Source organism: Mobula hypostoma, chromosome 3 (genome assembly GCF_963921235.1).
Source record: "Mobula hypostoma chromosome 3, sMobHyp1.1, whole genome shotgun sequence".
Classification (NCBI taxonomy): domain Eukaryota; kingdom Metazoa; phylum Chordata; class Chondrichthyes; order Myliobatiformes; family Myliobatidae; genus Mobula; species Mobula hypostoma.
The window spans coordinates 18,333,487-18,357,304 of NC_086099.1; the positions used below are offsets into that span (position 1 = coordinate 18,333,487).

The 23,818-nt window shown below is 40.9% G+C and overlaps 1 protein-coding gene across 3 annotated transcripts in view; it reads left to right on the top strand.

Moving 5' to 3' along the window:
* The window catches only part of rai14 (retinoic acid induced 14), a 257,024-nt gene that overhangs the window by 223,632 nt on the left and 9,574 nt on the right, over positions 1–23,818 (top strand). For all 3 annotated transcript variants that reach the window (XM_063042727.1, XM_063042726.1, XM_063042728.1), the window contains 3 exons: positions 9,816–11,402; positions 19,335–19,484; positions 21,042–21,107. In XM_063042727.1, coding sequence (XP_062898797.1) covers positions 9,816–11,402; positions 19,335–19,484; positions 21,042–21,107 — 1,803 coding nt within the window. The remainder of the gene's footprint in view (positions 1–9,815; positions 11,403–19,334; positions 19,485–21,041; positions 21,108–23,818) is intronic.

Here is a 23,818-nt window from a genome sequence, read left to right on the forward strand (position 1 = left end):
CGATTAATAAACAACTTCCCTTATATCATAACTTTCTATTTAAATTGATTAATAATTATTTTTCATATCTTGGGATTAAAATTACTTGTAAACACAAAATTTATTTAAGATTAACTTTTTACCCTTAATTGACCATATTATTCAACTTTCATCTAAATGGTTTCCTTTATATTTAACTTTGATTGGTCGTATTAATGCAGTTAAGATGTTTTTTCTGCCAAAATTTTTATATATATTTCAGGCATTACCGATTTTTGTTCCAAAATCTTTTTTTGATAAAGTTGACTCAAAAATTCCTTCATTTATTTGGCAAAATAAAAACCCGAGACTGGGTAAAATACATTTACAGAAAACTAAGAGAGATGGAGGTTTAGCATTACCTAACTTTAGATTCTATTATTGGGCAATTAATATTCGACATATGAAATTTTGGTTACTTGACCAGGATATACTATCCATTCCCAAATGGGTAGCATTGGAATTACAATCTTCAGGGCTATACACTTGGCTCTATTTTAGGTTCCTCTCTTCCTTTTGATTTGAAATACCTCAAACAGGTATCTAACCTGATAGTTAAATATACCTTACATATTTGGTTTCAATTCAGAAAATTTTTTGATCTTAACCAATTTGGGCTGGTGATTCCTATTTTAGGTAACATTTTTTCCTCCTTCTTTTACGGATCGTGCTTTTCAAATTTGGAAGACTAAGGGTATTTCACGGTTTTTGGATTTATTTTTAGATGGTTCCCTTATGTCTTTTGAACAATTATCTAATAAATATAATTTATCAAGAATACATTTTTTTAGATATCTACAAGTTAGAAATTTTCTAAGTACTATACTTTCTTCCTTTCCAATGCTTCCTCCTACATACATTTTAGATACTATAGTTAACCTTAATCCATGTCAGAAAGGTGCATCGGCTATGATTTATAATATTATTATGAAACTTAGGAAAGTTCCATTTGATAAGATTAGGGTAGATTGGGAACAGGAATTGGGTTCTATCATTTCCGTGGATGACTGGGGGCAGATTTTACAATTAGTCAATACTTCCTCTATCTGTGCTAAACATTCCCTAATTCAATTTAAAGTTGTTCATAGAGCACATATGTCCAAAGATAAATTAGCTCGCTTTTATTCTCATATTAATCCTTTTTGTGATAGATGTCCGGGGCAGATAGCCTCTTTAACTCATATGTTTTGGTCTTGTCCTACTCTGGAAACTTTTTGGAGAGACATTTTTAATATTATCTCAAAGGTATTGAATATAGATATCTCTCCTCACCCTATTACTGCTATCTTTGGACTACCTAAAATTTCCAGTAATCTTTCTCCTTCAGCCTGTAGAATGATTGCATTTCTTACTTTAATGGCGAAAAGATGTCTCTTACAACATTGGAAAGAGCTTAATGCTCCAACCACTTTTTTTTGGTTTTCTCAGACGATATTATGTTTGAATTTAGAGAAAATTATAAGTAATCTTTATGATTCCTCACTTAAATTTGAACAGACCTGGAGATCTTTTATTCAATATTTTCATTTAATGTAATTTTTTTTTCTTCTCTTTTTTGCTCCATATTTATATACCCTTCTTGTTTTTTTTACTGATTTTAATGGAGGTCGGGTTTGAGGACGTGATTTTAAGTTCTTTAACTCTACTTGGTTCCAAGTTAGCCCATTGCTTTGCTTTGCTTTTAGTTTAGTTGCACGGTGGGGTTTTTTTGGGGTTTTTTTTCTTTTTCTCTATTGATATATATATAAAAATTAGTATACTATTATGTTACCTTAGTATGTTATGTTTAAATTACATTGTTTGTATCACTTCTTTTTCTGTATTAATATCTCCTGTAATTTTATTATATTCTAACAGTGTATTAGTGCCTATATGGCTTACCTTTTTGTATACTTATTCAATAAAAAGATTTAAAAAGAAAGAAAGACAGTCCCTTAGGACAACATCATGCTCGGCTTGAGTGATCACACTACTGGTAGAAAATAATGTGTGGTGCAGAGTATATTGACAGGCTGCGTCACAGCCTGGTATGGAAACACCAATGCCCTTGAACAGAAGATCCTACAAAGGTAGTGGATACGGCCCAGTCCATCACAGGTAAAGTCATCCCCACCATTGAGCAAATCTACGCGAAATGCTGAGGCAGTAAAACAGCATCCACCATTATGAAACCCCATCGCCCAGGTCATGAAACACATATCAAAGTTGCTGGTGAATGCAGCAGGTCAGGCAGCATCTCTAGGAAGAGGTACAGTCAACGTTTCAGGCCGGGACCCTTTGTCAGGACTGCACGAAGGGTCTCGGCCTGAAACATCGACTATACCTCTTCCTAGAGATGCTGCCTGACCTGCTGCGTTCACCAGCAACTTTGATGTGTGTTGCTTGAATTTCCAGCATCTGCAGAATTCCTCGTGTTCGCCCAGGTCATGCTCTCTTTTCACTGCTGCCATCAGGAAGAAGGTACAGCAGCCTCAGGACTCACACCACCAGGCTCAGGAGCAATTGGTTTGCCATTGCCTTCTTCTGAGCATCAGGCTGCTGAACCAGAGGGGAAGATTTCACTCAACTTCATTTGCCCCATCACTGAACTGTTCCCACAACCTACAGACTCACGTTCAAGCACAAACAAGAGAAAGTCTGCAGATGCTGAAAATCCAAGGCAACATGTACAAAATGCTTGAGGAATTCAAAAGGGCAGGCAGCATCTATGGGGAAAAAAAAGGACAGTCGACATTCTGGGCCAAGATCCTTCAGCAAGACTAGAGGAAAAGAAGATGAGGAGTAGATTTAAAAAGTGGGGAAGGGGAGAGAGAAACACTGGATGATAGATGAAACCGGGAGGAGGGATCAAGGAAAGAAGTTGATTGGTGGAAGAGATACAGGGCTGGAGGAGGGGGAACCTGATAGAAGAGGACGAGAAGCCATGGAAGAAAGAAAAGGGGGAGGGAGTACTAGACGGAGGCGATGGGAGGGGGGAAGGGAGATGAGTGAGAGAGGGAAAAGGGGATGGGGAGCAGTGTAGGTTGGGGGGGGGGGGGCATTACCGGAAGTTCGAGAAAACTATGTTCTTGCCATCAGGTTGGATGCTACCCAGAAAGAATATACGGTGTTATTCCTCCAGCCTGAGTGTGGCCTCATCGTGACAGTAGAGGAGGTCTTGGATTGACATATTGGAATGGGAGTGGGAAGTGGAATTAAAATAAAAATAGGTGGCCACTGGAAGATCCTGCTTTTGGCAGATGGAGTGTAGGTGCTCGGTGAAACAGTCTCCCATTCTATGTCAGGTCACACTGATATACAGAAGGCCACACTGGGAGCACTGGGCACAGTATATGACCCCAACAGACTCAAAGGTGAAGTGCTGCCAAACCTGGAAGGCAGGGAGGAAGTGTAGGGGCAGGTGTAGCACTTGTTCCGCTTGCTAGGATAAGTGCCAGGAGGGAGATCAGTGAGGAGGGATGAATAGACAAGAGAGTCACATAAGGGAGCAATCCCTGCTGAAAGCAGAAAGTTGGGGGGAGGGAAAGATGTGCTTGGTGGTGGGATCCCATTAGAGATGGCAGAAGTTCCGGAGAATTCTGTGCTGGACGTGGAGGCTGATGGGGTGGTAGGTGAGGTCAAGAGGAACCCTATCTCTGGTAGGATGACGGTAAGATGGAGTATGAGCAGACGTGTATGAAATGGAAGAGATGCAGTTGAGGGCAGTGTTGATGGTGGTGAAAGGGAAGCCCCCTTCTTTGAAAAAGGAAGGACACTTTCTTAGTTTTAGAAGGAAAAGCCACCTCCTGAGAGCAGATGCAGTGGAGATGGAGGAATTGAGAGAAAAGGATGGCGTTTTTATAAGTAACAGAGTGGGAAGAGGTATATTCTCGGTAGGTGTGAGAGTCCGTGGGTTTATAATAGACATCAGTTGATCAGCTCTGTCCAGAGACACTGCGATTGAGAAAGGGAAGGGAAGCGTCGGAAATGGACCAGGTAAATTTGAGGGCAGTTCGGAAGTTGGAGGCAAAGTTGATGAAGTCGATGAGCTCCACGTGGGTGCAGGAAGCAGTACCAATGCAGTCGTCGATGTAGCGTAGGAAAAGTGGGGGATGGACATTACTGTAGGCTTGAAACATTGTTCCATGTAGCCGACAAATAGACAGGCAAAGCTGGGACCCATGCAAGTGCCCATAGCTACACCTTTTGTTTGAAGAAAGAGGGAGGAGCCAAAGCAGAAATTATTAAGAGTGAGGACAAGTTCTGCTAGACAGAGGAGAGTGGTAGTGGAGGGAAACTGATTGGATCTGATGTTGAGAAAGAAACGGAGAACTTTGAGGCCTTCTTGAGGGGAGTAGAAGTGGATAACGACCGGACATCCATAGTGAAAATGAGACAGTCGGGGCCAGGGAACTTGAAATCTTTGAAAAGATCCAGAGCTTGTGATGTGTCACGGATGTAAGTAGGAAGGGACTGAACTAGGGGGAATGAAACAGAGTCGAGGTATGCAGATATGAGTTCAGTGGGGCAGGAACAAGCTGAAACAGTGGGTCTACCTGGACAAGTAGGTTTGTGGATGTTGGGTAGGAGGTAGAAATGGGAGGAGCAGGGTCGAGAACTGAGGTTGCTGGTAGTGGATGGGAGATCGCTGGAGTTAATAAGGTCAGTGATGGTGTGGGAGACAATGGCTTGGTGCTGCTTAGTGGGGTCCTGTTCAAGTGGTAAGTAAGAGGAGGTGTCTGAGAGTTGTTACTGGGCCTCAACAAGGTAGCGGTCAGTCCACCAGACTACCACAGCACTCCCTTTATCTGCGGGTTTGTTGGTGAGGTTAGGATTACCGCAGAGGGAGTGGGGAGCAAAGTGTTCAGAAAGGGTGAGGTTGGAATTGGAAAGAAGAGAGCTGAAGTCAAAACGGTTGATGTCCTGTCGGCAGTTAGCAATGAAAAGATCTAGTGGAGGCAGAAGACCGGGGTGGGGTGTCCAGGAAGAGGATGAGGGTTGAAGACAGGAGAAGGGGTCATCAGTGCGGGGTAGAGAGTCCTTGCCAAAGAAGTAGGCTTGGAGATGGAGGCAGCGTCATGGCGAGCGCGAAACTCACAGAGGTGTGCGCACAGGGGGACAAAGCTGAGGCCCTTACTGAGGACAGAACGTTCTGTCTCAGAGAGGGGAAGGTCAGAGGGAATGGTGAAGACCCAGCACGGAGTTGGTGGTGTCTGAGGAGAAGGGAGGTTTGGGGTATTCAGGGAAGATGCAGTCTCCGAGGGCCCAAGAGCTGGTGGTGGAACCTGAAAGAGACAGAGACGGGATTGCGGAGTGGTGGTGGGGGAAGGGGTGATGGGCGTTCCAGTGGCAGCACGTGAAGACCCAGCCTGTAGGTCAAGGCCGGGGTCAGAGTTGGAGGTTGCGCAATTGGCACTTGGGAGGTGTCCGAGGTCCTTGAAACCCGCATTGATGGCGGTGGAGTCCGGGTGTTGTACCTGCTCTGGATCGTTAGAGCTATTGAGATCAGTAGCAAGGATCACGGTCTGCCGCCACTGGAGACGGCGGGTTCTGTGGTCTGTAGGCAGGCAATATTCCAATCCTTGCAGGACATGAGGAAGTCAAAGTCAAAGAAGTCACATTCAAGGACCCCTCATCTCATGTTCTCACTGTTTATTGCTTACTTATTTATTGTAATTATTTCTTTCTTTTTGTATTTGCCCAGTGTTGTCTTTTGGACGCTGGATGAAAGCCAAAGTTTGTGCAGTGTTTCATTGATTCTGTCATGGTTATTATTCTATTATGGATTTATTGAGTATCTCAGAGTTGTACATGGTGACATATTCATACTTTGATAATAAACTTACTTTGAACTTTGCAAATCAGTTATAATCTTAGTACCTGATGGAATAGGTTCAAAGGTTCGGATAGACAATTGCTGCTGCCATGTCTTATGTTCTTTCGTTACAGCAGCAACTTGTTTCTATACAACTCCTTCAACCAAGTGACTGTCATTTCAAAAATTTTGTTTTCCTCAGAATATCTGAAACATTGAAGCACTTGGAAAATTTGAATATGAGCTTACAGCTGATCCAATCTTAAAGCTTAGATATATAAAATATCAATGGAAATTGAAATTAGAATGCCTGGTGTATTTCCATAGAAAATAATGAATCTTAATTGTCCCTATAAAATAGGGGACAAGGAAATGGAGGACGAACTGAGTATTTTGCATCAGTTTTCACTGTGAAAGACACTTAGCAGTATGCCGGAAGTTCAGGGAGTAGAAGTGAGTGCAGTTGCTATTACTAGGGAGAAGGTGCTTGGAAAGCTGGAAGATCTGACAGTAGATAAGTCATCTGTACCAGATAGACTACACATCAGGGTTCGGAAAGAAGTAGCTCAAGAGATAGTGGAAGCATTAGTAATAATCTTTCAAGAATCAGTAGATTCTGGCATGGTTCCAGAGGACTGTAAAACTGCAAATGTCACTCCATAGTTCAAGAAGGAACAGAGGCAAAAGAAAGGAAATGATAGGCCAGTTAGTCTGACCTCAGTGGTTGAGAAGATGTTGGAGTAGATTGTTAAGGATGAGGTTTCAAGGTACTTGAAGACACATGATAAAATAGGCCTAATTCAGCATGGTTTCCTTGAGGGAAAGTCTTGCCTGACAAATCTGTTGAAATTCTTTGAGGAAATAACAAGCAGGATAGACAAAAGAGAGTCGGTGAATGTTCTGTACTTGGATTTTCTGAAGTACCTTGGCAAGCTGCCATACATGAGGCTGCTTAGCAAGGTAAGAGCCCACGATATTAAAGGAAAGATATTAGCATGAATAGAGCATTGGCTGATTGGCAGGAGGTAAAAAGTGTGAATAAAGGGAGCCTTTTCTGGTTGGCTGCTCGTGACTAGTGGTGTTCAGCAGTGGTCAGTGTTGGGACCACACTTTTTACTTTGTCAGTGATTTGGGTGATGGAATTGATGGTTTTGTGGCCAAGTTTGTGGACGATATGAAGATAAGCAGATGGTGTTGAGGAAGCGGGGAAGGATTTAGATGGATTGGAAGAATGGGCAAAGAAGTGGCAGAGGGAAGATATCTTAGGGAAGTGCATGGTCACACTCTTTGGTTGAAGGTGCAAAAGTGTAAACTATTTTCTAAACGTGGAGAAAATTCAAAAATCTGAGGTGCAAAGGGACTTGGGAGTCCGCATGCAGGATTCACTAAAGGTTAACTTGTGTGTTGAGTCGATGGCGAGAATGGCAATTGCAATGTCAGCTTTCCCTCGAGAGGACTAGAATACAAAAACAAGGATGTAATGCTGAGGCTTTATAAGGCACTGGTGAGGCCTCACTTGGTGTATTGTGAGAGGTTTTGGGTCCCTCGTCTAAAAGAGGACGTGCTGACATTGGGAGGATTCAGAAGAGGTTCATAAGAATAATATCAGTAATGAAGTGGTTATTCTATGAGGAATGTTTGATGGCTTTGGTTCTGTACTTGCTGGAATTTAGAGGAATGAGGAGAGATTTCATTGAAACCTATTGAACATTGAAAGACCTTAATAGAGTGGATGTGGAGAGAATGTTTTCTGTAGTGGTGAAGTCTGGGGCCAGAGAGCACAGCCTTAGAAGAGAGGGTTGGGTGTCCCTGCTGGAAATTTTGGGGAAGGACTCGAGGGCGAGAAGCAGGGGAGTCCGAGAAAGAAGAGTGAACTGTACTGGATTGATTGTGAAAATGTGTTAAGTGTGCATGCAGCTGATTGATTGTGCACTGAATCGATTGGGCCTTTTCACGGGCTTTCGAGTGAGCATGTTTTTGTCTTAGTGGACCCAGTTGGTCACTCCCGCACTAAGTTGCCCAGCGTGTACTGTGGCAACCATGACTCAGTAAAAACATTTAGTCCGTTTCTGTTCTTGCTGTGCTTACGTATCAACAATGTTGTGATGTGGAGTTGCTAGCTATGACAAGAAAATAGAAAAAGAAATTAATACAGGAGCAACCAGGAGGTAATTGATGCAGTAGAATGTTGAGAATGTACCAGTATCAGTCAGGTTTAATATCACTGGCATTTGTCGTGAAAATTGTTTTTGCAGCAGTAAAATAATAAAATACATAATTTTAAAAACTGAATTACAATAAGTGTGTGTGTATATATAGTACCTGTGTGTTCTGTTTGCTCCTTTATTAATTATATATATTTAAATAAGTAGCTCAAAAATAGTAGTGAGGTAGTGTTTATGGGAAGTGGAGTGAATGGAGTTCAGAGGAATTGGTCACTGTGGAGCGGTAAGCAAAATCATGCAGAATGCAGAAGAGCATGAAATCTTTGTTTCAAAATTACTGAGTAAATTCAGTTTGGTTAGACTTGACACAGTTATTTCAGAATCAGGTCTAATATCCCGGCAGATGTCGTGAAATTTGTTAATTTTGTGGTAGCAGTATAATGCAATACATGATAATAGAGAGAGAAAAAGAAAGGAGGGATATAGATTGGTTAAGTGAGTGGGCCAAGGTCTGGCAGATGGAATACAATGTTGGTAAATGCAAGATCTTCCACTTTGGAAGGAATAATAGAAGAGCAGATTATTATTTAAATGGTGAAAGATTGCAGCATGCTATTGTGCAGAGGGACTTGGGAGTGCTTGTGCATGAATCGCAGAATGTTGGCTTGCAGGTACAACAGGTTATTAAGAAAGCAAACGGAATGTTGGCCTTCATTGCTAGAGGGATTGAATTCAAGAGCAGGGAGGTCATGCTGCAACTATACAGGGTACCGGTAAGGCCACACCTGGAGTACTGTGTGCAGTTCTGCTCTCCATACTTGAAGAAGGATATACTGGCTTTGGAGGCAGTGCAGAGGAGGTTCACCAGGTTGATTCCAGGGATGAAGGGGTTAACCTATGAGGAGTGATTGAGTCGCCTGGGACTATACTCTCTGGAGTTCAGAAGAATGAGAGGGGATCTTCTAGAAACATACAAAATTTTGCAAGGGATAGATAAGAAGTAGGAAAGTTGTTTCCATTGGTGGGTGAGACTAGAACTAGGGGACATTGCCTCAAGATTCAGGGGAGAAGATTTAGGACAGAGATGAGTAGAAACTGTTTTTCCCAGAGAGTGCTGAATCTGTGGAATTCTCTGCCCAGGGAAGTAATTGAGGCTTCTTCACTAAATATATTTAAGAAACAGTTAGATAGATTTTTTACATAGTAAGGGTTAGGGAAAAGGCGGAGCTGAGTTTACGGACAGATCAGCTATGATCTTACTGAATTGCAGGGCAGGCTCGATGGGCCGGATGGCCTACTCCTGCTCCTATTTCTTATGTTCTTAAAGTGAATTACAGTAATTTTATTCTTTATATATAGTATATTAATAATTAAATTAAATAAGTAGCGCAGATAAAAAGGTAATGAGCTGGTGTTCAAGGGTTCCACGTCCACTCAGAAATCAGATGGCAGAGGAGAAGAAGCTGTTCCTGAATCGCTGAGTGTGTGCCTTCAGGCTTCTGTACCTCCTTCCCGATGGTAACAATGAGAAGAGAATGTCCTGGATGCTAATAGCACAGATACAAAGAAAAGCTTTAGAATATTTGTCTAAATGTGTTTTCTTTGGAGATAAAATTTTGATTTCTGATACTTGTTCTGAACAAGGATGCATTAGAAGTGTTTTTGGTTGAAACACCAAGTTTTTGGCTTTGTAAATTCTCGTTGGAAATTTGTAAATGGCAACAAAAGATGCCTCAAACAATTGCCAGAATAATATTTGCCAAAGAAACCTTTATGAAAATAGGGACTCTTTAAAATCTGTATCTTGGGTTTTAATTGTGAATTTGATTTGTTCGCAGGGAAAGGAAAAAGGGGCAAGCATAAAGTTAGAGGATGAACAATTGAGACCAAATCTAGCAGCAGCACTTGACCTAAATCTTAATTCAGCTGATGCATACTGTACACTTGAAGCTAATTACATCCAATTAAAGGAAATGTATAAAAAAGCTGAAGCTGAAATTACTAATCTAAGAGCTGAGATGCTTTCAAACAAGTCTAATACCACAGTAAAAACTGAAGCTTTGAATAACAGTAGTTCCAACACAGAGGTAAAGGAATTGGATGAACCAGAGACACAGCATGCTTTGGCAATGGAATTATTGGCTGAATTATCAGAGGAAAGGACGCAGACATTAGGAGAAATTAATGAGAATGGTTATTCCCTTGAACAAAAGCTCCAAGAAACACAAAGTAAATATGAAGAGGCACTGAAGGAATTGTCAAGTCTGCGGGCACAGGGGCAACGAAACTTGCACCGCACGGAAGAGCATATATCTTTTTCAAATTTGGAAAAGTTGACACAGTCCTATGAAGATGAGTTAGAGGAAATGAAGAAGCAGCTGAAAAGGGCTTTGGAAGATGAAGAACGAGCAAATAATAGTGTTAGAGAAATCGAAGAGCTCTTGGAGATAAAAGATAAACTGCTGTCCAATTGCATCACTCAGGAAGAGTGCAAGGAGATGAAAATATCTCATGCCCAACTTATCGAGAACATCAATCAGGAGAAAGCATTGCTAATTGAGAAGTATAAAGAATCACAAGAGGAAATTAAAAAGTTACAAGAAAAGCTGAACAGACAATCAAACTCACAAGAGAAGGAAAGTGATTTTCAGGAAACGTTGACCACATTAAACAAAAGAACAGATGAACTAAAAAATCAGCTAGCTGCAGTGACGCAACAATACAATTTAGCAGAAAGTGAATTGAAAGAGCTGAAAAATAAAAAGGTTGAAGTGGCATTTGAACATGTTAATTCAAACTATATCCATAAAGAGCAACATGAACAATTACTTCAAGTTCTTAATGACTCCATCGATGAACTGAAAGGCAAGTTGTCTGACCTGGAGACGAAGCTTAAGGGATCTGAGCAGGACAATGCCAAAATGCAGAAGGACCTTGAAATTCACAAACAGACTTCCATACCTCTCTCTGAGCATACAGAAATAACAATGTCTCTTGAAAATACCATCAAGAACTTTGATGGCAAATTACGGCAGATGGAGCACAAGCTGGAACAGAAGGAAATACAACTGAATGTACTAGAAGGAAATTTGGCTACCGAGAAAGCTGCTGCTCAGGAGGCAATGGTTCCAAAATCAGAGTGCGAGAAGATGACAGCTTCATTTGAAGCTGAATCAAAACGGTTGGCTGCTAAAGTAAGCGATTTATTGAAAGAGCAAGAAAAACTCTCTACTGAAGCAGCACAGGCTAGGAAGGAGAATCTGCTTGTGAAAAATGAGCGAGACACAGCTCAAACTCAGCTTTTGAGCAAAGAGCAAGAAATCAAGAGGCTTCGCATCAGGGGCCATGATATGCAGCAAGCAATGGAAGAATTGCAAAAGCAGGTGAAAGATTCCTTGAAATTAGAAGAAGATAAAGAAAGGAAGGTAAGAGTATCGGTTTTACTGAAAAGAACATATTTTCACATTCATGAATTTTCTAACTGAAATACTATGCATGAATTTAGAATTTGAATTTGAGGAATATCGGGTGTAATACCTCAAGTTATTGATCGAATGAAACTAGAAATGCCTTTCTGAAATTAAAAGGGCTGCATTCTTTTTGTAACTATCTACATCACATTAGCCATTACTGTCTGGTTTGGGGCAACATCCTCTAACGTTATACAGAAAAGTGTCAGATCAGCTGTTAAGGCCATTAGCTGCAGCCTAGCATCAAAGCTGGACTTGAATGTGTCCAGGACAAAGAAGTGGGCAGGAAAAATCATTGCAGACACTACCCATCCTGCAAATTGCCTTGTCCAAAACCTCCCTTCTGGAAAGTATTATAGGACTATTAATATCTTCACAGTATCTTAAGTTTCTTCCCTCAGGGAGATAATCTGATCCAGCATTCTTCAACCCCCTCTATTACTTCCGAGGCTTCCAACCTGGGATCCATGGACCCCTTGCTTAATGGTATTGGTCCACGGCACATAAAAAGGAGGAGAACCCCTGTATTACTCTGTCACTGCATTATAAACACTTCAAACCACTTTTTATAATGCTGTTCACATTGTAAATATATGATGGTATTTGTGCATGTTTTATTCCATATCTGCACTCTAACCAATAGCTTTATTTTCATTTAATTCTTCATTCTGTATGTTTTTTGTTGCACGTCAAACCAACACCACAGCAAATTCCTGTTATGTGGAAATGTATATGGCGAATATACTTGTTCCTTGATCCTTGAATTGATTCAATGCAAAGACTTTTGAATTGATCTGGAGAATGGAACTGCTTTCTAATGAGAACTAAAGATACAAGGTTAAATTTTTGTTCAAGATGAAATAGTAAGGCAGGAGGAAATGTTCAGCAGAGGAATGATGCTCATGCTTGATCAGTTTTAGTGTCACTTTTGAACTAATATCAGAAAGTTAAAGGGGTGTTTTGTAGGTAGAAGACATCTGGATTTCTAAAATGCCTTTGGTAGTTATTTTTTTACATTGAAACATAAGAAATAGGAACAGATGGGGACCATAAATCTCCTTCAGCCTATTGTGCCTGAAATCATCTTGAATTTATCTCCAAAATATGGGCCCTAGTGTATAGGAAGATTGTTCAGTGAACCCAACTGAAGTGAAATTAATTGAATCTGGGGATGTAAGAAGTCAGGATGCAAGAATTCTAGATTTAAAAATTAGCTTTATTTGTCACATGTACATTTAAGCATACAGTGAATACGGCGTTCGCATCAAATCAAATCAGCAAGGCTGTGCTCAGACAGCCCACAAATGTTGCCAGCCTCCGGTGCCAACATAGCACGTCTACATCTCATGAATCCGAACCTGTACATCTTTAGAATGTGAGAGGAAACCTTAGCATCTGGAGGAAACCCATGTGGGCCCGACAAGAACGTACAAAATCCTTACAGACAGTGGTGAAATTGAACCCTGATCATACAGCTAGCGCTGTAATATATGCTACTCTGACAACCCAAGAATGGTTGAAGCATAGCAGGAGGTCATTTAGCTCATACCTTCAAATTTATAATGATTGAAGTATAAACAATCCAGATAGTCCCACTCCTGCCTTTTTCTATACCTCTGCAAATTTATTCCCTTCCAATATTTATCCAGCTCCATTTTGAATGCTACTATTGAATTAAACTTCAGTACTAGCATTATATTCCAGAATATGGTTACTTGCTGGTGTTTTAAAGAAAAAGCTTTTTTTTTTGGACTACTACTCTCTCCTTTCCAGTCCTGATGAGGTTGTCCCGAAACTTCACTCCATAGATGCTGCCTGACCTGCTGAGTTCCTCCAACATTTTGTTTATATTGCATTGAATTTCTGGCATCTGCAGAATCTCTTGTGTTTTAATACGATTTCCATGTTGGCTTTGGTCCTTTTGCAAGTTACCTTCAATCAGTGCCCTGGCTCTAGATCCTTCCACTGATGGAAGCAGTTTTTGCCCATTGTAAGTGCTTCTGCCAGATTCTCTTCACACCCTACAGGGAGAACAAGCTCTCTTCTGCACCACTCTAAAGCCTTGACTTTTAATAAGTAACCCATCTCAACTTTCTATAATCAGATGAAGGAACATGAAGTGTTTACTCCTCTCCAGAGAAGCTGCCTGACCTGAGTTCCTCCAGCTTTTTGTGTGTGTTGCACCTCTAGCAGTTGCAGAATTTCTTGTATTTCTGTAATCAGCCTGGTTTACATTTGTATTACATATCAGATGCATTTTTTCTGCAGTATTTACTGTACATCTTTTTGGTCATCCATGGCGTTCTGGCTTTCTTTGTACCTGGGATGTATCTAGGGTCTAGATTCTAGACTGCAGATGAAACGTCTCTGCTTTTAAGAGCCTCCTGTTTTTCAATTACTCTTTTGCTTGCCAAGTTTATCCAGGCCAGATCTGTTCTCAGCCCATTGAAACAGGCCCTTCCCCAAAGCGCTATTTTTAACTTGAAAACAGAAGTGATCCTGCAGAAACACACACAAAATGCTGAAGGAACTCAGCAGGTCAGGCAGCATCTATAGAGAGGAATAACAAAAGATCTTGTCTCGAAACATTAACTCTTTATTCCTCTCCATTAATGCTGCCTGACCTTTTAACTTGGAGTGACCTATATTCTTTCCCATAGCTATTCTAAATCCTATGCAGTTACTTACAATTTCTGTTTTTCAATAGACAATAGACAATAGGTGCAGGAGTAGGCCATTCGGCCCTTCAAGCCAGCACTGCCATTCACTGTGATCATGGCTGATCATCCACTATCAGTATCCAGTTCCTGCCTTATCCCCATAACCTTTGATTCCGCTATCTTTAAGAGCTCTATCCATCTCTTTTCATCTGCTTCCCCTTGGAAATTTGATCCACTTAGACAGATACATTTCCCAAAAACATGCTGGAAGCATTGCCTAAGCACATTTCAGAAATTCTTCCCTTTCTTGATCTTTAATTATTGCTATCCATCTCTATATTTAGATATTAGTTCATTACTTTCACTGTATGGATTTTGCAAGCTATGAGGGGTGATTGATAAGTTCCCGGCCTAAGGTAGAAGGAGTCCGTTTTAGAAAACCTAGCACATTTAATTTTCAACAGTCTCCTCCTACATTTACACACTTAGTCCAGCGGTCGTGGAGCATACGGATCTTGAACCTTCAGAAAGCGTCCACAGCAGGGGTGATTGATAAGTTTGTGGCCTAAGGTAGAAGGAGATGAGTTATACAGCTCTTGTTACATATACGTGCAGTTCAACTCTTTTGAGTGATTATGCAGAAAGTTTGAAGTTAATAACTCATCTCCTTCTACCTTAGGCCACAAACTTATCAATCACCCCTGATGAGTTATTAACTTCAAACTTTCTGCATAATCACTCAAAGAGTTGAAGTGCATGTGCATGTAACGAGAGCTGTATAACTCATCGTCCACCTTAGGCCACGAACTTATCAATCACCCCTGCTGAGGACACCTTCTGGAGGTCCAAGATCCGTATGCTCCACCACTGCTGGACTAAGTGTGTAAATGTAGGAGGGGACTATGTTGAAAATTAAATGTGCTAGGTTTTCTAAAATTGACTCCTTCTACCTTAGGCCATGAACTTATCAATCACCCCTCATATTCTCAAACAGAAAATGCAGAAGATTTAAGGATAGTTATATACTAGGAAAACATTGGAACTTGCCTCTCCCCCACCCACCCCGTCAATGCTGGAAGCAATATTGGCATTATTTACATAGGTAATGCCCAATCTGAAGTATTAAAATTGGAGAAGGTGCTGTTTTAAGGATTATGGTTAATGGGAAAAATATTACATGGTGTCCCATTGATATTTTAAATCTTAAAATAAAACAATGGAAATACTTAGCAGGTCAGATAGCATCTGTGGAGAGAAAAAGCAATGAACTTTCATAAGTATTGGAAACAGAAAAGATATATTAAATTTTCAGATACAGAGTAAGTTTCGGGAGTGAAGAAGATGAAAGAAAAGAACAAAGGGAAAATTTGAAGAAGTGTTCTCTGTACCCTTTTATTTCTCACACCACAGCTATGTACTCCAACTATTTCTGTTTTTTTTTCAAATTTCTAGCATGAGGAATATTTTATTTGTATCTTTCATAGACGGCATGGTAGTGTAGTGGTTAGCATAATGCTTTAAGCACCAGCAATGGGTTGGGGTTCAATTCCCACCACTGGCTGTAAAGAGTTTATACATTCTCTCTGTGACTGTGTGGGTTTCCTCGGGTATCCCGGTTTCCTCTCACATTCCAGAGACATGAGCTTTATGTTTAGTAAATTGTGAGCATGTTGTGTTGGTTCTGGAAGCATGGTGGCACTTGCAGACTGCCCCCAGCAAAATCCTGGACTGTGTTGGTTTTTGACACAAACAATGCATTTCACTGGATGTTTCAGTGTGGTTGTGACAAATAAAGCTAACCTGGTTTCTTAATCCATTTTCATCTATATCGGTTTTATACTGATATAAGCCACTGAATTCTTTACAATAGAGCATCATATTCATGTTTTGTGATCTGGGCATTGCTGATGAGGTCATCAATTATTGTGTATCCTGAATTATCTTTCATAAGGTTCCTCTGAGCCACCTTGAAATGTGAAGTCCTTTTGGTGAAAGTGTTCCCAAAGTACTGCTAAATAGGAGGTACCAGGATTTGTATCTTGCAATGAAGAAGGAACAGTGGTGTATTTCCCAATCAGAATGAGGGAACCCTATAGGTTGTGATGTTCCGTGGATTTTCTGCCCTCGGTGATGGAGGTTGCAAGTTAGCATTGTGGATCACAGAGACGTGGCTCCACAGTGACCAAGGATGGGAACTCAACATTCAGGGATATTCAATATTCAGGAGGGATAGACATGAAAGAAAAGGAGGTGGGGTAGTGTTGCTGGTTAGAGAGGAGATTAACGCAATAGAAAGGAAGGATATTAGCCTGGAGGATGTGGAATCGATATGGGTAGAGCTGCATAACACTAAGGGGCAGAAAACCCCTGGTGGGAGTTGTGTACAGGCCACCTAACAGTAGTAGTGAGTTTGGGGATGGCATTAAACAGGAAATTAGAAATGCATGCAATAAAGGAACAGCAGTTGTAATGGGTGACTTCAATCTACATATAGATTGGGTGAACCAAATTGGTAAGGGTGCTGAGGAAGAGGATTTCTTGGAATGTATGCAGGATGGTTTTCTGAACCAACATGTCGAGGAACCAACTAGAGAACAGGCCATTCTAGACTGGGTATTGAGCAATGAGGAAGGGTTAGTTAGCAATCTTGTCGTGCAAGGCTCCTTGGGTAAGAGTGACCATAATATAGTGGAATTCTTCATTAAGATGGAGAGTGACATAGTTAATTCAGAAACAAAGGTTCTGAACTTAAAGAAGGGTAACTTTGAAAGTATGAGACATGAATTAGCTAAGATAGACTGGCAAATGATACTTAAAGGGTTGACGGTGGATATGCAATGGCAAGCATTTAAAGATTGCATGGATGAACTACAACAATTGTTCATCCCAGTTTGGCAAAAGAATAAACCAGGGAAGGTAGTGCACCCGTGGCTGACAAGGGAAATTAGGGATAGTATCAATTCCAAAGAAGAAATATACAAATTAAACAGAAAAAGCAGCACACCTGAGGACTGGGAGAAATTCGGAGTCCAGCAGATGAGGACAAAGGGCTTAATTAGGAAAGGGAAAAAAGATTATGAGAGAAAGCTGGCAGGGAACATAAAAACTGACTGTAAAAGCTTTTATAGATATGTGCAGAGAAAAAGATTGGTTAAGACAAATGTAGGTCCCTTACGGTCAGAAACAGGTGAATTGATCATGGGGAACAAGGACATGGCAGACCAATTGAATATCTACTTTGGTTCTGTCTTCACTAAAGAGTACATAAATAATCTTCTGGAAATAGGGGACCGAGGGTCTAGTGAGATGGAGGAACTGAGGGAAATACATGTTAGTAGGGAAGTGGTGTTAGGTAAATTGAAGGGATTAAAGGCAGATAAATCCCCAGGCCCAGATGGTCTGCATCCCAGAGTGCTTAAGGAAGTAGCCCAAGAAATAGTTGATGCATTAGTGATAATTTTTCAAAACTCTTTAGATTCTGGACGAGTTCCTGAGGATTGGAGGGTGGCTAATGTAACCCCGCTTTTTAAAAAAGGAGTGAGAAAGAAACCAGGGAATTATAGACCAGTTAGCCTGACATCGGTGGTGGAGAAAATGCTAGAGTCAGTTATCAAAGATGTGATAACAGCACATTTGGAAAGTGGTGAAATCATCGGACAAACTCAGCATGGATTTGTGAAAGGAAATTCATGTCTGACGAATCTTGTAGAATTTTTTGAGGATGTAACTAGCAGAGTGAATAGGAGAGAACCAGTGGATGTGGTATATTTGGATTTTCAAAAGGCTTTTGACAAGGTCCCACACAGGAGATTGGTGTGCAAACTTAAAGCACACGGTATTGGGGGTATGGTATTGATGTGGATAGAGAATTGGTTGGCAGACAGGAAGCAAAGAGTGGGAATAAACGGGACCTTTTCAGAATGGCAGGCAGTGACTAGTGGGGTATCGCAAGGCTCAGTGCTAGGGCCCCAGTTGTTTACAATATATATTAATGAGTTAACGAGGGAATTAAATGCAGCATCTCCAAGTTTGCAGATGACACGAAGCTGGGTGGCAGTGTTAGCAGTGAGGAGGATGCTAAGAGGATGCAGGGTGACTTGGATAGGTTAGGTGAGTGGGCAAATTCATGGCAGATGCAATTTAATGTGGATAAATGTGAGGTTATCCACTTTGGTGGCAAGAACAGGAAAACAGATTATTATCTGAATGGTGGCCGATTAGGAAAAGGGGAGGTGCAACGAGACCTGGGTGTCATTGTGCACCAGTCATTGAAAGTGGGCATGCAGGTACAGCAGGCGGTGAAAAAGGTGAATGGTATGCTGCCATTCTTAGCAAGAGGATTCAAGTACAGGAGCAGGGAGGTTCTACTGCAGTTGTACAAGGCCTTGCTGAGACCACACCTGGAGTATTGTGTGCAGTTTTGGTCCCCTAATCTGAGGAAAGACATTCTTGCCATAGAGGGAGTACAAAGAAGGTTCACCAGATTGATTCCTGGGATGGCAGGACTTTCATATGATGAAAGACTGGATCGACTAGGCTTATACTCACTGGAATTTAGAAGATTGAGGGGGGATCTTATTGAAACGTATAAAATTCTGAAGGGATTGGACAGGCTAGATGCAGGAAGATTGTTCCCGATGTTGGGGAAGTCCAGAACGAGGGGTCACAGTTTGAGGATGGAGGGGAAGCCTTTTAGGACCGAGATGAGGAAAAACTCCTTAACACAGAGAGTGGTGAATCTGTGGAAATCTCTGCCACAGGAAACAGTTGAGGCCAGTTCATTGGCTATATTTAAGAGGGAGTTAGATATGGCCCTTGTGGCTACGGGGATCAGGGGGTATGGAGAGAAGGCAGGGACAGGGTTCTGAGTTGGATGATCAGCCATGATCATACTGAATGGCAGTGCGGGCTCGAAGGGCCGAATGGCCTACTTCTGCACCTATTTTCTATGTTTCTATCTATCCATTGGGTGTTAGTGAATTTCCTGTTTTTTTTTATCCTCTGCAGCAATGAGCCCTCTCTGAAGTGCTCTCCCATTCATTTTTTTTCACCAGATCCAAACATAATTGTGATTTGCACTCCCATTCCCCTCCATGAACTTGCCACACATTGATTCTGATCTCTTGCAGCTGTATTCCTTTCTTTTTTAGTTTTAATTGTTCAACCATTAATAAATCTGCAGATTTATCTCACACTTCTAACACCTTACTTCCGTGAATTTAAACAGAATAATGAACTCGCCAAGGAAGTTAGCAAATTGAAGGAGGCACTGAACAGTCTCTCTCAACTTTCCTACTCTGCAAACACTCTCAAGAGGCAAAACCAACAACTAGAGGTTCTTCAGCAGCAAGTAAAACATTTACAGCACCAGCTATCTGTAAGTACATGTTGTTGGAATCGGTTTTTTTTTAATACTTTTGGCAAGATATGACTGCAACTTTTCATTGGTTCCTTCTTGTCTCAGGAATTTGTTTTAGCTGAAATATAATGTTGCCAGGTTATGCAAAAGCACCATCTTGTTTCTTTGCCTCTGTGTCTGTCCTACAGTTCATATGCTCTGTACCTGTTCCTTTGTTTAATTGCTAAAATAAATGATTGTGAAGCAACAAGTTCCCACTCATTCTTAGGCTTCCAAAGGAACCCTGGGTTCAGAAAAATTACCGAGATCCCACAATACATTCTTCTCTTCTATTCTACTTTATTTGTCAATTATAGGGATAGTCCATCTTTGAATTAAAAAAAATACAGATTTTGAAAAACGATCTAGTCCTTTCCCGGCGTATATGACAAATCAACTCTTCTCAGGGTTCCAGCTGGGTGCAGGTATCAATTATAGCCAACATTTCAATGACAAACGCTGCCATCTTCATCAGGGATAAACAGTTGATTCGTAATATAGATTTTGCCTCTTAGTGCTTTTTTTTTTATTGAGATACAGTGCAGAACAGGCCCTTTCAACCCAACAAGCCTCACCACCCAGCAACCTATCTATTTAGGGCGGCACGATAGCATAGTGGCTAGCACAGAAACCTGGGTTCAATTTCCACCAAAGTTTTAAGGAGATCGTATGTTCTCCCCATAACTGTGTGGCTTTTCTCCAGCTGCTGCAGCTTTCTCTCTCGGTCCAAAGATGTATCGGTTAGTAGATTAATTGGTCGTTGTAAATTGTTTTGTGATTAAGCTGGGATTGAATCGGAGGATCGCTGGGCAGCATGGCCCGGAGGGACTGTTCTGCACTGTATCTCAATCAATCAATCATTCTATAAATAAATAACCAATTAAACAAACAAACAAACAAACCTGAGGCAAATCACAGGATAATTTACAATGACCAATTAACCTACTAACCGGTATGTCTTTAGAATGTGGGAGGAAACCTCAGCACCCAGAAGAAACCCACACGTTCATGGGGAAGAATGTACAAACTCCTTAGAGAGATGATACTGGAATTGATCTCTAACCCCAGCTCTTTGACCTGTAATAATGTCACACTAACTGCTACGCTACCATGCATAAGGTATAGACTTTGAAATATTCTGGTACAAATGTTCCAGTTTCCTCCCACATTCCAAAGATGTACAGGTTAGTATGTAAATTTGTCACATGGGTGTAATTGGGTGGCGTGGGCTCATTGGGCTTGAAGAGACTGTTCCTGTGATATTTCTAAATAAAATAAATAAAGTTCATTTTCATCATCTGGAACAAAATACAACATCTCACAGATACTTCAAGGTAGTAAAAGTATCCAAGCTGTTCTAAAGGATGTTTATCAAACAAAATCTGACATTGAACTACATGGGCTGATACTGGTAAAGATGATCATCTTCAAGAAAAGTACCACCACCCCACCCCCCCCATGAACTTTCCAGTCATTGTACTTCGTGTGTGTTTTTAAACTGTTTCAATTTACGAAATGTAATTATCTTATTCATAGGAAGCGAATCAACGACACCATGAAGTAGTATCTGTCTATCGTATGCATCTTCTGTATGCTGTACAGGTAAGCTTCCTTAATAATCCTTTTATATTCAAAAGGCACTTTACCATGTATTCTGAAATGGCATGTTTGTTTATTTCTCAAGGATTTCTTTCATATTTCATATAATGATATTTAATAATGCGTAGAAGAAACTGTTCAGTCCTTTGCATCAACAGTAGTCCTTAGAGAAATCCCATCACCCCCATTTGCTTTTCTGTAAGCTTTTCTCTCACCTGTCACAGAACAGCATGTAAACTGCACATCGGCCGTACCTGTGTTCCTGAATCTGTGATACAGCCGCATCGTTCCACCTATTTCTGTACGAAGAGCTTTTCCCTATTTCATTAAAATGTGCCATGCATAAAAGAAACCCTTTAATACTCAATGCAACAGGAGAAGTGACTTGTATGTGGCTGACAAGAGAAAGTTATGTCCAAGTAAGAGACTTATAAAGTTGCCAGACCCAAACTGGTAGCATTTTAGAACTCATTGAAAGACAACGAAGTCACAAGAGGCTCTGCATATATTGAACAGCTTGAGCAACATGCACAAAAAGCTGGAGGAACTCAGCAGGTCAGGCAGCATCCATGGAGGGAAATGAACAGTCAATGCTTTGGGCTGAGACCCATCATCAAGATTCCTTTCCTCTTCATAGCTGAGGCCTGACATGCTGAGTTCCTCCAGCATTTTGTGTGTGTTTTGCTCAAGATTTCCATTGAGGTAACATTGAAAGAAAATGAAGAAGAATGAGAAGGCAGCCGTAGTGAAGGAGGGCAAATTTCAGGGACTTGCAAAAGGGATCTGTGAAAGCTGAACAGGAGGGAAAATTTTTTGGTAAAACTGTGAAAATATTAAATGAGCAGCAGGAAAGATTAAGAAGGAGATTGCTGAGGTTCAGGCTAGTTACATTCAAATGATGATGGGAAGGAATCAGGAAAGTAATGGCAACCTAACCAATGTACTCAATGACCAATTTATTAGATACACCTGTACACCGGCTTATTAATGTAAATATTTAATCAGCCAATCATGTGGCAGCAACTCAGTGCATAAAAGCATACAGGCATGGTCAAAGTTCAGTTTGTTGTTCAGACAAATATCAGAATGGGGAAGAAATGCGATCTAAGTGTTTTGACTGTGGAATGATTGTTGATGCCATAAGGGGTGGTTTGAGTATCTCAGAAACTGCTGATATCCTGGGATTTTTATGCATAGAAGTCTCTAGTGTTTATAGATAATGATGTGAAAAATTTAAAAAAAAAAATTCAGTAAGTGGCAGATCTGTGGGCAAAAATTGGAGAGGTCAGAGGAAAATAGACTGGTTCAAGCTGACAGGAAGTTCAAAATAAGTTTTTTTTAATCAATGGACATATTGCAGTGTCTTTACAAGATGAGCAACCCCAATGTGGGCACGTGGCCAAGTGGTTAAGGCATTGGACTAGTGACCTGAAGGTCGTGAGTTCAAGCCCCAGCCGAGGCAACGTGTTGTGTCCTTGAGCAAGGCACTTAATCACACATTGCTCTGCAACGACACTGGTGCCAAGCTGTATGGGTTTGAATGCCCTTCCCTTGGACAACATTGGTGTTGTGGAGAGGGGAGACTTGCAGCATGGGCAACTGCTGGTCTTCCATACAACCTTGCCCAGGCCTGCGCCCTGGAGAGTGGAGACTTTCCAGGTGCAGATCCATGGTCTCACAAGTCTAACGGATGCCTTTATTTATTACATATACAACCCTCAGATTTGTTTTCTTGTGGGCCTACTCAGCAAATCTATAAAATAGTAATTCAAATAACCTGCACAACACATTGAACCTTGAAGTTGATGAGCTAAAGCAGCAGAAGACCACACGGTGTTCCACTTCTGTACCGAATAAAGCAGTCATTGTGTGTACCCTATCATTAAATAAGTTGAATGCACAAACACAAAAAGACAAGCTAATGATAAATGTCAGGTTCATAGTACACTATTTAAATAAGCAGGAAGTGTAGGGGAAATTGTAAAAGCAGAAAAACAGGACACAAAAAGGAGCAAAATGAACATAGAAGTATTTTATAAATAAGTAAAAACAGTTGAAAGCAATAGATGAGGCAGAGTGTTGTTAAGACAGAATGTTGTTTTATCTACAAACTATATACTTGGTATCTGTCATCACTAAGGGAAAAATAGTTGAAAAAAGGCACTTACATGCATGTCAGCACTCTGGTGTGGAGAGCTGAGGAAAATAAGAGTGAAAATGGCAGAAGCACTCTCTAAAATATATAGGGAGGAGCTGAGGTTTTTAAATGCTGTCATCATCATTACATGCTGTGTCATATAACGTGGGTGATCATGGTCTTTCCATGACCATGATTGCTTTGCAATTTATTCTACAGAAGTCGTTTGCCATTTCCTTCCTCTGGGCAGTGTCTTTACAAGATGGGCAACCCCAACCATTATCAATACTCTTCAGAGATTGTCTGCCTGGTGTCAGTGGTCGCATAACCAGGACTTGTGATCTGCACTAGCTGCTCATATGACTATACACCTTGCCCAAGGGTGACCTGCAGGCCAGCAGAGGGAAGGGGCACCTTACACCTCTTTTGGTAGAGATGTATCTCCGCCCCACTACCCTCTCTGAATGTTAAGCTTTTTCTTTAAAAGAAAAAGTGATATTAAATTTTCTACATACCATCTGACCAAGGCCCACATGTTTGAAAGGGTGAAGCAGAGATGTTTAGACTTATTCCTTAA